At 34.2% G+C, this 17,147-nt stretch overlaps 1 protein-coding gene across 1 annotated transcript; it reads right to left on the reverse strand.

Annotated features, from left to right (window-relative positions):
* Positions 1-405: 405 nt before the first annotated feature.
* On the reverse strand, positions 406-5,728 carry LOC103405489 (probable sulfate transporter 3.4). The gene is made up of 13 exons (XM_008344496.4): positions 5,293-5,728; positions 4,675-4,723; positions 4,348-4,555; positions 3,791-3,962; positions 2,635-2,700; positions 2,425-2,538; positions 2,161-2,277; positions 1,878-2,004; positions 1,499-1,785; positions 1,215-1,405; positions 1,042-1,127; positions 856-932; positions 406-754 (listed from the first exon to the last, which is right to left on the reverse strand). The coding sequence occupies exons 1-13, from the start codon at positions 5,623-5,625 to the stop codon at positions 611-613; spliced, it is 1,971 nt and encodes a 656-aa protein (XP_008342718.3). The 5' UTR covers positions 5,626-5,728; the 3' UTR covers positions 406-610.
* Between the last annotated feature and the right edge of the window lie 11,419 nt (positions 5,729-17,147).

A 17,147-nucleotide genomic window follows, 5' to 3' on the forward strand; every position in this document is an offset into this window, starting at 1 on the left:
TACTGCATGTTGTTTTTATTGAGTCGTGGTTCAGGAAGGCTTGCAAAATGTTTTCTCAAGGAATGCTGAAACCTATTCCTTAGCCTCGATTTTTCACGTCGTTAAAGATGAAAAAAATTCAGCATCTAAGTAACACTGCCATGTGGTATTACTGGTTCTCTATTGTTATAACGTGTGTGTATTTACTAATACCTCTAAACGATACATCTGTCATCAAATCATGTTATAATACGTGAATTAGTAGCAGCAATCCAATCTTTCGAGAACTAGATCTCGAACCCTCTCATAGAGATTGGATTAGTGCCACTTACCCAAGCATCTAATTAATTTGTGGTGTGATTTGACTTATTGTTGAGCTTTACTTCATCATGCAACACAACATTGAAGCTTAAAATAACGCAGAACTTGGACAATAAACTTCAAAATTTCTTAATTCAAAACAAAATGATTCTTTGCCTTGGATTCCCTACGCAAGAAAAAGTAAATAAAAAAACCACTGGCCTCGACCGAGCTCTTCCTACCTAGACTACGGAGGAATGCAGAGCTAGTTATATATAAGTCTCTATGCTTCTCCTTCCATTCTCCAACTGAAGCCCTTTAGAGTAGCAAGTCATGGTTGAGCCTTCCAGTCTGATGAAATGTCAGCTACAGCTTCTCCGACTGTAAGATAGAGCCCGTTCAATCCAAACGACTCCAATGTTTCGGATTGTTTTAGCTTTTCCATTACACTTCCAACAGGGTTTGCCAACACAAGCTGCCAGAGTAAACAAACACCAGAACAACAAAATAAGAAACAATGTCCACAACTACTGAAGTTTTGGAGCACTGAATGAAGCGTTTCGATATAATTCTCACCTGAAGCGATCTTTTCTCCAGCATTTTTCTAAGTTCTGACATCATGTCGGTACCACTAGTGTCTATGGCTGTCACAGCTGAGAAGAAGATGAAAACTATGAGCAAGATGTGGGAAAACATTCGCGACCACATTGTTACATGCTGTTAATGTTCGAAGACTCAGCAAAGATTTCATAAATGGCGTACCTGTCATGTCCAGAATTACACATTTCAGTGTGCTCTCGTTGCTTGCTTTGATCCTCTCTTCTTCCTCGCGAACCCATCCTAGTATCCTGCAAGTAGGAGAACCTAAATCAGATAACGAAAGCAAAAAGGTGATCATATCTGTTTTATCTTTTAACAGTCAGCTGGAAACTTACCTTTCTTGTAGGTACGTCGAATTTGCAAAGTAGATGGGTGCCTCAACTGCTAGTATGAGAAATGAAGGAATCCTTGAAGCTTCTCTGTATCTGTTGAGATTGTGGTATGTCTGTGTCCCCGGAATGTTCCCTAGAGCCATTGTGTTTGGCCTGGTGACATGAAGAAGAATCTTGAAAATCGATACTCCAACCTGAAATGTACAGCCAAGATGTTAGAGATTGAAAGTTGACAAACGTCATTGAATCCGATAAAGACAATAATCTTAGAAATTAGGAAATCTTACCGCAATTGCAAGACCAAGAGGGACGGAAATGAAGAGAACGCCCAAGAAGGAGCACATGCAGGCCATGAAGTCGAGTTTGTCAACTTTCCACAACCGGTATGCAGCTTGGTAATCAACGAGTCCGCTCACAGCGGTTATGATAATGGCTGCTAAGATGACATTGGGGGTGTAATAGAACAATGGCATTAGAAACAGCAGAGTGACAAGCACAGCTGATGCCATAATTATGTTCGAAACTACTGTTTGTGCTCCAGCATTGTAGTTTACTGCAGATCTAGAGAACGAACCTGAAAGTAAACGAAAATTACGGTTTTAGTTACTGCCTTAATCGCTGGAGTTGGATTGCTTTTAGGTCAAGCAAGAAGGGGAGGATCTTTACCCGTGGTAACATAGCATGAAGAGCAAGAACCACAAATGTTCATGATCCCAATAGCCATCATTTCTTTGTTTCCATCAACTTGGTAGTTTTTCAGAGATGCAAATGTTCTTCCTACTGCAACTCCTTCCTGCAATGCAAGAAAGATACGCATGTTTAATAGCTATATGTGAAGGACTGCCTTGTAAGAAGAAAAACTTCGAAGAGTGATTCTATTACGTGACAGTACTGAGTGGTAGAATAGTCCAGTTAAAAGAGAGATGGATCCAAGATTTGGGTGACTTACTGTGAGAGACAAAATCCCTGTTATAATGCCAGTTTTAACAGCAAGAGCAAGGTGAGGGCCACTGAAGTATAGCATGTTTGATGAAGGTGGATTGAGACCCTTTGGCAAATGGCCAATCTGTTACATAAAACGTTCAATCTAGTGACGAAATATAATAACAATCTTTATAATCACAATTTGACGCATGAAGGAACAATGGTTCATTTCATAGGAGTCGAGCAACGTTCATAACTAAAATCGCCAGATCTAGAAGCGAGTACGTACAACTGAGATTCGAGGAGCTTTTGAATGGAGGAGGAAGACTAGAACCGTAGAAATGATAACCGATGTCAATGGAGCTGCTGCTGCAACCCAAAAGAGCTTTGGCTTTGTTTTCCCCTGTACCCAAAAAATCATATATAAAATTCTAATGTGGAGATGATACACACACACACACACATAGTTGATGATAGAGAGTAGGCTAGAGAAGCTTACAATATGTCTTGTTGCGAATAGAAACACCAGGAAGCAAAAGCCCATTACAATAGTATGCCAAGACCACTGCGCACGATTAAAATTTTAATGTTAATGACACTAAATTTGTAATAAATACATCAAAATTCAAAATTTGCTCTGAAAATGCTTTTGTGTAAAGCGCTTTACCTGGTAATACTTGCAGAGTGTAAAGTTTTATTAACATTTAAATACTTTTGAGCATTCACTTGAGGGACCAAGGGTTTTGGGCTGCGATTCATTTGAAGTTGGAACTCGTGATTGATGGCCAGGGGTGTATTAGGGTTAAGTTTAAAACATTTAAAACGACGTCGTTTTAAGAAATTTCGGTTCGGTTTTCGAACCACTGAAATTGAAACCGAACCAATAGGTTTTAGTTTGGTTTGGTGTTCAAGTTCGGTTTGGTTTTTCTTTAGTTTGATTTTTTTCCGACTTTGGTTCGGTGTTGGGTTCAATTTTTTTTCGATTTTTGGTTTTTCGAAACCCCCTTACTTGCAAATGCTTTGTAAAGAAATACCTACAGGTATATATATATTTTTATCTACAATTTTGTCTGTTTTAACCAAAAAAACAATATTTTTTAGTATTTATAGACAAGCGGCGTCGATACATATTTGACTCTTGAAATTGATCCAATTGCTTAATTTAAATAATAAAAAACCATTTAGTTAAATAAAAAATATAAATGTACACAGATAAATGAAAATTGAAAAGAACACTATGAAGGTGTTTTTTAGGATGTACAAATTGACCTGAAATTCACCTTCAACTAATGCAATGAAAACATCAAGCAAACAAGTGACAGATTCTTCAATTAAATCATTGAAAAAGGTAGACACCTGCTTGCTTAAAATAAAAGTATTTGATGGCAACTGGCAAAGTATATATCCCTTGGTTATAAAAAATAAAAAATAGAACCTTTACTTGATTTTTTATTCATTTATTCCATGATGCTGCTTGCCAATAAATCTCCAACTGTTAACTATACTAATAACAATAAAATTATTTAATTTCATGGTCGAAATTTATAAAAAAAAAATGTTTAAAAAAAATACGCAGTTATTGTTTTTTTTAATAAATCAATATTTTAATTTTCTAAACAAAACTGGAGTTGGTTGGTCTTGTAAGAGAAAATTACCTCTCCTCTGTGAGTGATAACAGAGGACACGACAGAATAAAATTGCATTTTTGTAGTGAAGTGAACAATTCCAAGCAACCCCTTGAGCTGTTGCAATATCACAATCACTGAAGCACCCGCCATAAATCCAACCAGAGTTGCCTTTGACAGAAAATCAATTATAAAACCTAACCTGTAAGATCAATCACCCAATTGATCAATTCAGTTAGGGTCATAGAGTCTCTTGTAATTCAGCTAATTAAATTATTATAAACTACACAAAAAAATTGTCCCAGTTCAATGCGTCCTGCTGTAATAAAACCCAAGTGGTATTCACTGTTATGTAGTGGATTCCGCAAACTGAAAAAATATTATGACTTTTATATGAACGATAATAAGATATCTAAAGCTGCTTAAAGTTTTGTAAGCTTTTTCTTGTACAATAAAAAGTAATTATTGTCACTCAGTGTAGCTTAGCGTCACTTATAATAAAACTAAAATAAAAAATAAAGACCAAGTAGTAAAAGTGGGGGCTTTTTTTTTTTTTTTTTTAGAGAATAAGTGAAGTTATTACGTACCTTAGAATACCCAGAGAAGCCTGAAACAGACCAGCAAAACATGTAGCAGTGAAAGCCAATTTGAGATAAAGAATGGGGTCTTCAGTGCTCGAAACAGCCTCACTTAACATCGATCCCATGACCAAAGATGCTATCGAAACTGGACCAACTGCAAGATGTCTAGAACTCCCCAGCACAGAATATATCAGTGGGGGGACAAAGCTTGAGTCTGCATGGGAATTCCCAAAAAAAAAAAAAAAATTAGGCTAGTTCATAATTAATTAATTAATTAATTATGTTTTAATTCATGTAAAATAGGAGTTAATTAAGGGTGAAATTGGTACTAACATAGCCCAACAATTGGAGGCAAACTCGCAAGCTTCGCATAACTGATGCCCTGCAATATTAGCAAATAGGTTCTAAATTAAATCACCAAAAATATTATCCACAACAGAAAAGAAAAAAAAAATCTATACAGTCAAATAACAGAATTAATCCCAAAAACCAACATTACCATATTTGAAAAGAAAAAAAAAATACAATTCACATGAAGGTTAAAAAATAAAAATAAAATAAAATGCAGTTTAGCATAATATTAAGTTGAAAATCATTTAAAATCCAACTCAATTGGATGAGCATTAGAAGTAATCCAAACCACCTTTAAATTAATGTCCTAAATGACAATTGGAATAAATGCACATCACCACAACCTGGCCTTTTTTGTCCAAGTAAATGACAGTTATTGATAGAGTCAGCTGGTCATGGCAGCGTGCTAGGTTCTATACACCAAAGTTCATATGTTTTTCTCAAAAATGAAGGAGAAAGAAGCAGACATGAGTTAGGCTAGTGATTAGGACATGCCCGACCCTTTGCACTGAAGTTCAAATCCCAATCCCCGCACGTAGAGGGAGAGAGAGAGAGAGAGAGAGAGAGAGAGAGAGAGAGAGAGAGAGAGAGAGAGATTACCTGAGGAATTGCAAGGCTGGCAATAGTGAGGCCAGAGATGATATCAGACTTGAGAAGCTTAATATTGTACTCAGGGGCCCACTGGAAAATTGGGAAGAAGAACTGGAGACCCAGAAGCAGTTTAGTGAACCAAGTTTGGTTCTTGAATCTGTGAAGTGGGTTGTCTGGGAAAAAGATGTCAGCCAACCTCTGCCGGAGTTTCTGCAGGGTGGTCTGTTTCGGTGGCAAACAAACCCTGTGGATTTCTAGCGGTGGCATTGCTGCCTCTGTCGGAATTCTGATGGTGGTTTCATGGTAGGGATGATCTTCCACTCTGTTGGAGTTTACACCCATATCTTCTGCAAAATTGCCCAGCAGCGCCCTCCCCAAAGTTTAATACGAAAGAGCACTACCCTGAAAGTTGAAATAAAATGACAGCGGTGGGTTTGTATTTATAGAGCTTTGGAAATGGGGAAAGAGAGGGAGGCAAGTGTCAAGAAGGTAGTTATAATACAGTGTGTGCTTTTCATGCCAAGGGCAGGGCAGTTTGGTCATATCATTTGTGTTTTCATGCATGGATATATTTACATTATAAAGGTCACCACTAAAAAATTAGAGGGGTGTCGTCAAATTAGACCTTAAAATTTGCTACTTAATACTATAGTTTAGTGATATTTTTCTTCATTTATAAGTGAGAGATCTTAGGTTCGATTATTGCCAAAGACGGTTTAAACCACATTCCGGACATGAAGCAAAATCGACTGGAGGCGTGATTCTTCTTCCGAGCCACTTTTACAATTGCTAGCTCATTGTGAGGCGTAACCTACTCTCCCATCCCTTAGTGTGGATATTATCGTTTATTCTCAAAAAAAAAAAAAAAAAAAAAAAGACTCTAAAATTCGGGTGTTAATTAGGATTTTAAAGGACTTTGAAATCATGATGTAATCAAAATAGGATTTAACAAATTTTAATGGGGGTGTAGTCAAATTAAGATTTGGAAGGATTTTAAATGAATTTAAAATTAGGATGTAGTCAATTAAGATTTTAAAAGACTTTGAAATCATGCTGTAGTCAAAGTAGAATTTAACAGGATTTAAAGAATACATTCAAATTTAGGTGTAGTCAATAAACTTTTAAAAGATTACATACAAATATGTAGGTATTCAAAATATGAAGATTTTGAAAGATTTCATAAAGTAAGAAATTTTGTAGGATTTTAAAGTGAATTTTATACTTAACAAAGGTCATAGAGAATCCTAGCTCCACCCCTAGGATTTGTTTTCAAGCTTCTCTCTCAACTCTCAAGTTGACTTCTTTTTCACCACCTTCAGTGGCACACCACAGATGCTAACGTCGAGGACGCAAACTTCAGCTCCAACTTCAAGCCAATAAAGAAAATGGTAAATTACATAGTAGCCCTTTAGGTTTGAGGTCTATTACAACATCTTTAAAATATTTCACTTTCATACCTCGCATACTATTTTATTTCAAAATAATACATCCGTTACATTTTTCATCCATTGATTTGTTAAGTGCTAACGTGGTTACCACATTTATGCCACGTGGCTGCCAAATGTGTGCCACATGGCAAAAAAAATTTAATTTAAAAAAAAAAAACCTGAATCTTCTAAATTAAAAAATAAAAAAAAAAGAGAAAATCCAGATCCCATCACCCCTCCCCCTCCCCCATACCTGAACCTTGAACAAAAAAAAAAAAAAAAAAAAAACAACCAGAAAACCCAAATCCCCCTAAACCACCCCCCCCGTGCCGCCGAAGTCTAGATCTCACCAACCCCTCATCCTCTGCACCCATCTCCACCTCCTCCACGCACCCATCTTCCCCTATTCCCCCTCCCTCAGCCCAACTTGCAACCCAGAAAGAAAAGAAAAGAAAAAAAAAACCAGCGCACCTACCCTCCACACCCACCCTCGCACGCATCCTCTTCCATCCTCTACACATCACACTCCTTGGGGAAAACGAGATCTGGGTTGCAGGGAAAGGGAGATGAGTTTTTTTTTTCTTTTCTTTTCTGGGTTGCAGGTGGGTGAGGAGGAGGAGGTGGAGGATGGGTGCACGGTGGGTTTGGGGAAGACAGGAGGGGGAAGAAAGGGGTGGGTTGCAAGGAAGGAGAGGTCGGGGAAGATGAAGATGGGTTTTTTTTTTTCCTCTCCTCTTCTTCTTCTTCTTTTGGATTGCAGGTTGGGTGGGTGGGGATTGCGGGTTCAGCTTTTGTTTTTTGTTTTTTTTTGAATTTAGAAGATTTAGGTTTTTTTTTTAAAAATTAAAATTTTTTTTGCCATGTGACATAAATGTGGCAGCCACATCAGCGCTTAATAGATCAATGGATGGAAAATGTAACGCATGTATTATTTTGAAATAAAATAGTACGTGAGGTATGAGAGTGAAATGTTTTAAAGATGTTGTATGGGGTTGTAATAGACCTCAAACTTGAGGGACTACTATGTAATTTACCCTAAAGAAAAATAAAAATAAAAATAAAAACAAGGTCTTTTTTCCTTAAACCCTAATGCTTTTTTTTTTTTTTTACCAATTAGGGTTTTCTCAAATTCCATCCTTTTTCTTTCTGCCGCTTTTGTTACCGGGCAATTTCTGACATGACACGAAAATAACGGGTTTCGGAACAACACGATAACTTATTAGGTCATTATCGGGTGACTCGTTAAGAACCCGTTAATAACGGATATACACGCGGGTAACACGTGAGTAACCACCCGTTAAGAAAAAAATTATTTTGATAATTTTAAAGTTTAATTACTAAAAGATTTATTATAAAATACAATAGCCATATTAATATATACAATATGTTCTATATTAAATATATAGTTTTGTATTATTATTCTATATAAGTTTAAAAAAAAATTTAGTCATTATTTATTTTTATTATGAGAGTTCCTTATTATCCTTACTAGGATAAATTTTACTTAATATGTTGTTGTCCAAAATTAAAATAAACTAATATAGTATTTGTATAGGCAATAATTAATAAGATATACATACAAGTATGACAATTGTGAAAGAATATATAAACACTCGTGATTCATCATTATTCCTTCATGAGTAAATAATGGTTACACTTATATTATCGTTTAGATTTTTAAAATCCTCCAAACCTTCATGAATGATGTTTTTTATTTGAGGGAAAAATTAATAAAATTAATAATAATTATTGTAGAAGTGTAAAAACGTAAAAAAAATTATACAATCACTCATAGTGACAAACTTGACAACTTTCATGAAGGGGTCAACTTCGAAATCCAACACTATAATTTATAAACCTTAAATTTATATTTAACCGTCGATTGCCATTTACGCTTTATTCTTCTTACTGAATTTCATTTTTAAAATTTTCTTTTTTGAAAACATAATCATCTGGCGGATGTAAGAAGATGAACGGTTCAGATCTTTGATATCACGTTTCGATATTTACAATTAACTGAAATATGAGTCGATGTCATATAGTTTGTAGAAACTTTATAAATATCAAGCAATATTTTCACTAACCGTAAAACTCTTAATATAATATTAACGATCCAAACCGTTCATCTTCCTGCATCCTCTAATAGATCAAGTTTTCAAAAAAGAAAATTTGGAAAGAAAAAAAAACAAAATTTGATGAGAACAATGAAGCGTAAATGTAAACAACAATCAACAGTTAAATTTTGATTTATGATTTATATGATTATAGTGGCAAATTTCGAAGTTAAGCTCTTTATGAAAGTAGTAAAGCTTGTCATTACGAGTTTTTATATATTTTTTTACACTTCTACATTAATTAAAAAACTATTAAAGACTTTAGGTAAGTAAAAATATACTTAAAAGAAAATTGCGTTTTTATGTTTTGGATGTGACAATATGGTATGTATATACTTATTTAGTATTGTTGATGCACAAAATCGGTGAGGACTTTGGTACAACAAAAAGTGTTAAGTTTGTGACATTCGCTAGATTGCTCCGGTCACTAGTGTGGATAAGTATGTAAATGGATAGAGATAGGGAAGCAAACACAAGATGTACGTGGGTTACCCAAATTGGCTACGTCCACGGAGTAAAGGAGTTCTCATTAATTGTGAAGGGTTTACATAAGTACATAGGTTCAAGCTCTCCTGTAATGAGTACTAGTGAATGATTTAGTACAAATGACATTAGGGATTATTGTGGGAGAATGATCTCCTTTTATAGAAGAGAGTTTCTAGTTTTGTTCTAGCCTTGACACGTGTCATGCTGTGATTGGCCTTTGATGTTGACACGTGTCGCCCTATGATTGGTCTCTTGGTGTTGACACATGTTGCGCTGTGATTGGCCTCCTGGTTGGAGGGAAACTCTTCTGGGTCCTTAACGGTATAACGTTGACCGGTGCTTGGTAGTTTCGGGATTGGTCAAGTATGGTACAAACAAGTATTATGTTTTTCATTTGATTATTTATTGGTTTAAAATATATTTTCCTTAACGGGTAAGGGGTCGGGTTATATTACCTGTTAATATTATCGGGTCGATTTCTGGTCGGGTCATTTTACCCGTTTATTTTAACGGGTGTTACACGACACGACCTGTTAAAATATTGGGTATGACACGAAAACGACACGAATGCCAGATCTACTTTTGTATGGGTTTCTGACTTCGTTGTTGATTGCAATTCGGGTGTTAATTAGTGTTATTATCTCTTGGCAAGGTAATTTATTGGAACAATTTGGGGTATGATAATTGTATTTGGAAATTTGGGGTTTGAGCAGATTGATGAATTTGAACCTTTTTAACAGGATTTGAAATTTTATTAGAATAATTTGATGGTTTCACGTCGATAATCATCAGTTCCATTGTGTTTGTAAATCCTAAGAAATCCATGAGTGTTTGTAAATCCTAAGAAATCCATGAAAGAAGTCTACAAATTCATTGAAATCTATAGTAGAAATCCATATGAATATGTCAAAATTTATATAGAATTGTAAGTCTATTAATAGTCTTTAAAATCTGTCATTTAAAAAGTCTATTAAAATAATCTAATCTAAATTGACTACACCCCCCTAAAAAGTGCATCCAAATCCAAATGTAGTCAATTATGATTCTAAAAGAATTCATACAAATCCGTAGGTATACAAAATGTCATAGATTTTGAAGGATTTCATTAAGTAAGAGACCTTGTAGGATTTGAGAGTGAACTTTATGCATAACGAAGGCTATAAAGAATCTCACCTCCACCGCTAAGATTTCTTTTCAAGCTTCTTTCTCAAGCTAGGAAACCAAATTAACATTTCTTAAGCACCAAATTGGACTCTGGGGATCATTCTTCTTCATTGTACTCCTGGATCTCACTCTTTCTTAGTCTGCATATGTTAAAAAGGTCAATTTCTATTTTTTTTCATTTTATTTTTATTTTTTCGGGTGGGGTTTTCTGAAGATTATGGTTTGTTGATTTCAAAAACTGTTTATAAGTAGTATGAGGTTTGTTGTTGTTTTTTGCTATGCTTGCTCTGGTGTTGTGATTCTGGAATTGAATGTGCTTATACTGGTAGTTTCCCATCTTTCTCCCTTTCTCTAGTTATATTGATTCGTTCTAACGCGTTTTTGAAATCAAGATTTGCATATGAATGGGAAACCTATGCAACTGAGAGGCCTTTCTTACTTTATGTGTATGCTCTGTATAATTGCCCAGAAATCATTTGACAAAAAATACCATAAGAGAAAGGGGACAAGCTGTGAATGAAAAGCCATAATGTGACAATTTGATTAGATTTATGACCAAGCCACATTTATTACAAAGGAAAACTAATGAAAATGGCTTTAAAACTTTAAGTTTTAATAAAAAAGACAAAAAGGTGTTGTAAGTGAATAGTACCATGAGTGACTTTTTAGAGTAAAAATGTCATTTTCGTTAAAAGTGAATAGTACCGAGAATGTTTCATTAAAACTCCCTTATTACAATTTGATTTATTTGATAGTCAAGATTCAACGCTACTTAAGTCTATCAAAATTCATAGAAAACTGTTATATGAATCTTTTCAAATCTTCCAAAATTCATATGGACTTTGTATAAGTCTACATAATCTTATGAAATCCATCATTCAGAAAAGTCTATTAAAATCTTATTAATTCAAATTGACTACAGTCCCTTAATATTAAGGCTTATTTTTAGTTACGCTACCTGAAATTCCATTTTGATCTCACTTTACCCTTTGTAACTCAAAAGTCACAATTTTACTCATTGAAACTCAAAATTCATTCCACTTTGACTCGTTGACTCTCTCTTCTCCTTGAAACTTATAGGTCGCATTCAGAAACATATGTGAAACTTAACACCCAATAAGACTACGCCACATGTGCAATAAATTTGATTATAAATTTCCATTATGCGTTAACATTCAACAATAAGAGAATATAAAGTTTAAAATAAATTGAAGAGATGAAAAAATAAAAAATAAAAAAATTGATTAAGCTGGCGTACCCAAATCAAACGCACATAAGAAATTAACAAATATAAGGTATTGTGGAGTGAATTTTGAGTTTTATAGAGATGACTTTCAAGATTTAGGGGGCAAAATGGAATCAAAATTGAGTTTCAGGTGGCAAAGTGGAGTGAATTTTGAGTTTCAGGGAATAAAGTGGCGACTTGTAAGTTATAGAGAGCAAAATAAGATTAAAATTGAGTTCCAACAGATGTACTAAAAATAAGTCTAATATTAATCTCATATAATACTTTTTTAGTGCACACACATTGCATTAATTAAGTGTGCGCTTGGTATGCGAAAGGAATTCATGAAAAATAATTTTTCAAGTTTTTTCTTAGGGGATGAGCAATACAATTTACTATTACCATATTTCGAAAAGATATGAACAATGAAAGTAAATATATAGATAATGCTAGGGAGGTTAAAATCTTAAACTAAATTTGTAAACCAAATGATGTATCATCAATAGAAAATAAGCACGTTAATCAACAATTATGTGATAATCCATTTATCAACAACCAGATTATTTGATTTACAAAATTTAGTTTAAAATTTTGGTCTCCCTAACATCATCCTATGAAATATAGAGACAATTTTGTATTTTTATTTCTTACTAGAAATAAAACTGGAAAAGAAAGTTGAGCATGAAGGGTTACTATGGCCATAATTGGTTTTTCAATCTTTAATGAGGATAATATTGTCCTAAAAGAATGTAACCAATGTTAAAGGTGCACAATAAATGATGGGAAAAAAGCAGGGGAATGTAAACCCTCCATCCCTCATAGGTTTTGGTTTTCAACCTCATTTTCCACCATTAATTATAAACCTGACAATTTTTTACATGACTCGTTAACATGACATGAAAAGACACGAAAATAACAGATTTTGAATCAACACGATAACTAATCAGGTCATCCATTAATAAAATTCATAATAATTATTGTAGAAGTGTGAAAAATGTAAAAAAAATATATACAATCACTTGTAATGACAAACTTTACAACTTTTGAGAAGGGGTCAACTCCGAAATTCGACACCATAATCCATAAATCTTTGATTTTATATTTAACCGGCGCTTGTTGTTTACGCTTTATTCTCCCACAAAATTTCATTTTTCAGATTTTCTTTTTTGAAAACATGATCTCTTAGCGAATGTAGAAAAATGAACAATTCAGATGGTTGATATCACGTTCTGATATTTACGGTTAACTGAAATAAGAGTCGATGTTATATAGTTTTTGGAGACTTTATAAACTCCGAGCAATATTTTCACTGACGATAAAATTCTAAATGTAATATCAACGGTCTGAACTGTTCATCTTTATGCATCCTCTAAAAGATCATGTTTAAAAAAAAAATCAGAAGAAAAAAAAAATTTGATGAGAAGAATGGAGCGTAAATGTAAATGACAATCAATGATTAAATTTCAATCTATAGGTTATGTGATTATAGTGGCGAATTTTGAAGCTGAGCCTTTATGAAAGTTGTAAAGCTTCCCATTACATGCGTTTATGTATATTTTTTATATTTTTCAAACTTCTACATTAATTAAAACTTATGTCATCCTTGAAAGACAAATGTGTTTTTATGTTTTGAAGTAATATTTATGTGACAATATGCAATATGTATATATTGATTTAGTATTATGGTTTTCATTTGATTATTTATTTGTTTAAAATATATTTTCTTTAAGGGATAATGGGCCAGGCCATATTACCCAGTTAATATTAACAAGTCGAGTTCGAGTCGGGTCATATTACCAGTTTATTTTAATGGGTGTTACATGATACAACCCGTTAAAATATCGGATATGAGATGAAAACGACACAAACACGAAAAACACAACACGAATGTCAAGTCTAATTAATTACATTTTTTTTTCACAAGCTTGATTTACCAAACATGGGAAAGAAAGTGATTTTCCATTCCCATGGCTCATTTTCACTGCACAAAACGTAGCTAAAAGGGTAGAGAATTGAGCTAAACCACATAATAAGTCATTCATAATCATATGATTGAAATAGGGTGAGGAATTTGAGTTAAGCAACACAGCGAGTCAGCTACAATAATTTGGTTTGAAGTCTTCATATCCAAGAGTTAACTTAAGACCCCTCAATTTTCAAGTTGAGAAGAATACCACAAGAGAATATTAACTAGCAGTTAAAACTTTTTAATAGTATAAAAACTAGAAACAAAAGGTCCCTCGCATTGTCCTCAATATATAGAATTAGTTTGAACCTTCTAAAAAATATTTGTGGATTTAAAATTTGGGCGTAGTGAGTAATAGATTTTTAGATACTGCAAAACTTCATAAAAATTTAAGAGTATTCAACGAGGGCTTTTACAAAGTGTGTGTGTATATATACATAAGTCTTGAGTTATTCTAAAATGGATAATAGTTGGTACTCACCAGCCAGTACTCATTATTAAGGTCTTATTGCAGTTTAACTTTTATAAAACACTAGCATACGCCCTACATATTGTGTGTGAAAATATTTTTTATTTTTTATTTTAAAATGATAAGAAGAAAAGGAGAAAAAAGGAATGTGGATTAGAGAGAGAAGTTTTTTTTTTTATATTTTATTTTTCAAAATTAAAGGATGTTAGGATCACCCTAGGTGAGACTTAAAAAAAAATGTAAAATTTAGTTTGTGTGAATTTACTTTACTGTCCATGATTTTGTTTTGTGGTAGAATTTTTTTTTTTTTTTCCTCTTTTGGTTGATAAAGATTGTTTTATTAATGTAGTTTAGATGTAACCAAACACAGTTAACCAAGCATCCAAACATCAACCAAAAGAAACTGAAACATCTTCATCCCATACCCCCAACATCTCCCATCTCTTGTCTCCAGCCATGGCTATCGTGGTTATTACAATCCATTCCTAATTTTATTCTATTCTAATTTATTTTATGAAATTGTGAAATTACAAAATTACCTTTAGAAAGGCTAAATGGAATTCCTACGTAGACAGTTCAGTGTATTTATTTATTTTCACTTTTATGTGGTTAGAATAGTGACATAATATATAAAATATTCGTTATGTACTTGAACAACAAAAAAATACCTTGCATGAGGGATTTAGGCTGATGCAAATTGGTATTACAATGCATATCGAATAAGCCAGACATCATTTCATTGAGTATTAGTAGGTGGTAACATACGAGTGAAAAGTTACCTCCTAGGAATCTAACAGTAAGCATGGAGAGCAATCCTTCTAGTGTCGATAGAGTGAGATAACGAGGACGCTGGTATGAAGCATTGTCGTTACCCCAATTAATTAACAATAAATCGTAACATCACAATGAAAAACATAGCTTGTTCGACTAATATATATGAACTCTTGGGCAACAAATCCTTACTTTGTAATCGACGGTGACGTTTATGGTTCCCTCCCCTAACTAAATTTGGCAGCTGTCTAATTTGTTTAGCCTGTACACACCTCATGCATGAAAGTGAAGTTTGGTTTATAATGTAGATGTATTTTCATGCTTTGCTTAGTCTCTCCTCTCTTCTTCTTTTCTTTTCTTGTAGGACTTGCTCAATCTGTTTGCTTTTAATTTACGTAAGATACTATGAGATCACGATTATATAGTAGGATGGACGGATATTTATAGTCGCATTTTTGTTTTATATATCTTTAATTTGTGTTTTGTTATTTCCTTTTTATAATCTTGATTCGATTTGGTAGTGTAAAAGAAAAAGTTACAAAATTATCTTTCTAATACAATTGAAAACTTTGCACAAAAATCACTTTAACATTTTTATAGGAGAGTCATGCTCACCTAAGAACCTAAATATAAAAATGAGAGTGATGCTCACGTAATGACCTAACAACCTCATTTCAATATTCCTCTCGATCACTGTTAATGTAAAAAGATAGAACAAAACGGGGTCTTTTTGATCGTGAATTTCCAATGGGGTTTACCTTTTTATGTTGCTAAATATTTTAAGTTGTGAGTTCTAACTTAATATAAGCATATGACAAATATGAATTCGGTCCTGTTCTATTTTTAAGTCCTTAGATGAGAAGAACTGAAGAGAGTAAATAGTTGACAAGACTAAATTATCTTTCTTCCACGAGTATGTGTGGTAAGTTGACAAAACTTTCTGTTTATTTGGTATTCCAGTTTCCGCACGCCTGGTGTTTGTACAATTTTCACATAGAAATTTAAATACTTTAATTTAAATTCCAAAATGATTAATTTAAAATATTTAAAAGCACCCTGTTTAAGTGTGATTGTATAAATCATAGATTAGATTTTATTCTAGTTATCATTTCCTATTGTATCTTGTATTCCTTGGGGATGAAGGAATATCTTCTCTCCCTTTATTACTCTAAATGTAGGAGGGATAACACACACACACATTCCCCTACAAATCTACAAACACATCTCTCTCTTTTCTCCTTACCGCCGGCCACCCTAAACTTGTCAGATAAAATAGATCACAACACGTTATCAGCACGCTCCTACCGCTGCGCTTAGGAATCTGATGTTGAAGAATTTTTCTGCATCAAACCAGTTCATCCATATCATCACGCAATCAGGTTCTTTCAAAACAACGGTTTTTAACTCGATATTTTTGCAGCCCTGATAGCATGAACATTCACCATGATACATGACCCAACTTTACGTTTTACGTACTTTAGATTCTACATAAATTGTGTATGTCTCATAACCATAATTGTTGAAATTATGGGAATTTGATATTTACTATGAATTGAATCAAATATATTTGCATATGCATCAAAATGAATTAAATTAACATATTATTGTTTTGAATATGCATATAATTGAAAAAAAATATTTGCGATTAGGAAAGTTAGGGTTTTTTGAACCCGTGTCTTGCCCTACCCCATCCATGGTGATGGGCCACACCATGCACACATAGTTGAGCCCTTTGGGCTCCTATTGTCTCCCACATGCTGCCAAGCTTGCAGCTTGCACCGAACCGAAACCAGGAGCCATCGACTCTTTGCTTGCCCCAAGCCATTGGGCTTGGCCCCTCTTTTTTTTGGCATATTGCTCCAGCCTGTTGGGCTTTGGAGCTCCCTCGGTCCAAACAGTTTCTCACAGCCCTCATAATAAAATAAAATAAAAAACTTTTTTTTAGTTTTTTTTTTCTGCCTGCAGCAACCCAATCCCTGCCTAGTACTCATCGTGGGCCTGCATATCACATCTTGACCCGGGCCCCCACCACATCCCCGACTCGACTCCACCGTAGCACGATATTGTCCGCTTTGGGCCCCGACCATGCCCTTATGGTTTTGTTTCTAGGAACTCACACGAGAACTTCCTAGTGGGTCACCCATCATGGGATTGCTCTCGCGCGAACTCGTTTAACTTCGGAGTTCCGATTGAATCCGAAGCCAGTGAGCTCTCAAAAGGCCTTATGCTAGGTAGAGATGAG

The sequence above is a fragment of the Malus domestica genome, chromosome 17, assembly GCF_042453785.1.
Source record: "Malus domestica chromosome 17, GDT2T_hap1".
Lineage (NCBI taxonomy): Eukaryota > Viridiplantae > Streptophyta > Magnoliopsida > Rosales > Rosaceae > Malus > Malus domestica.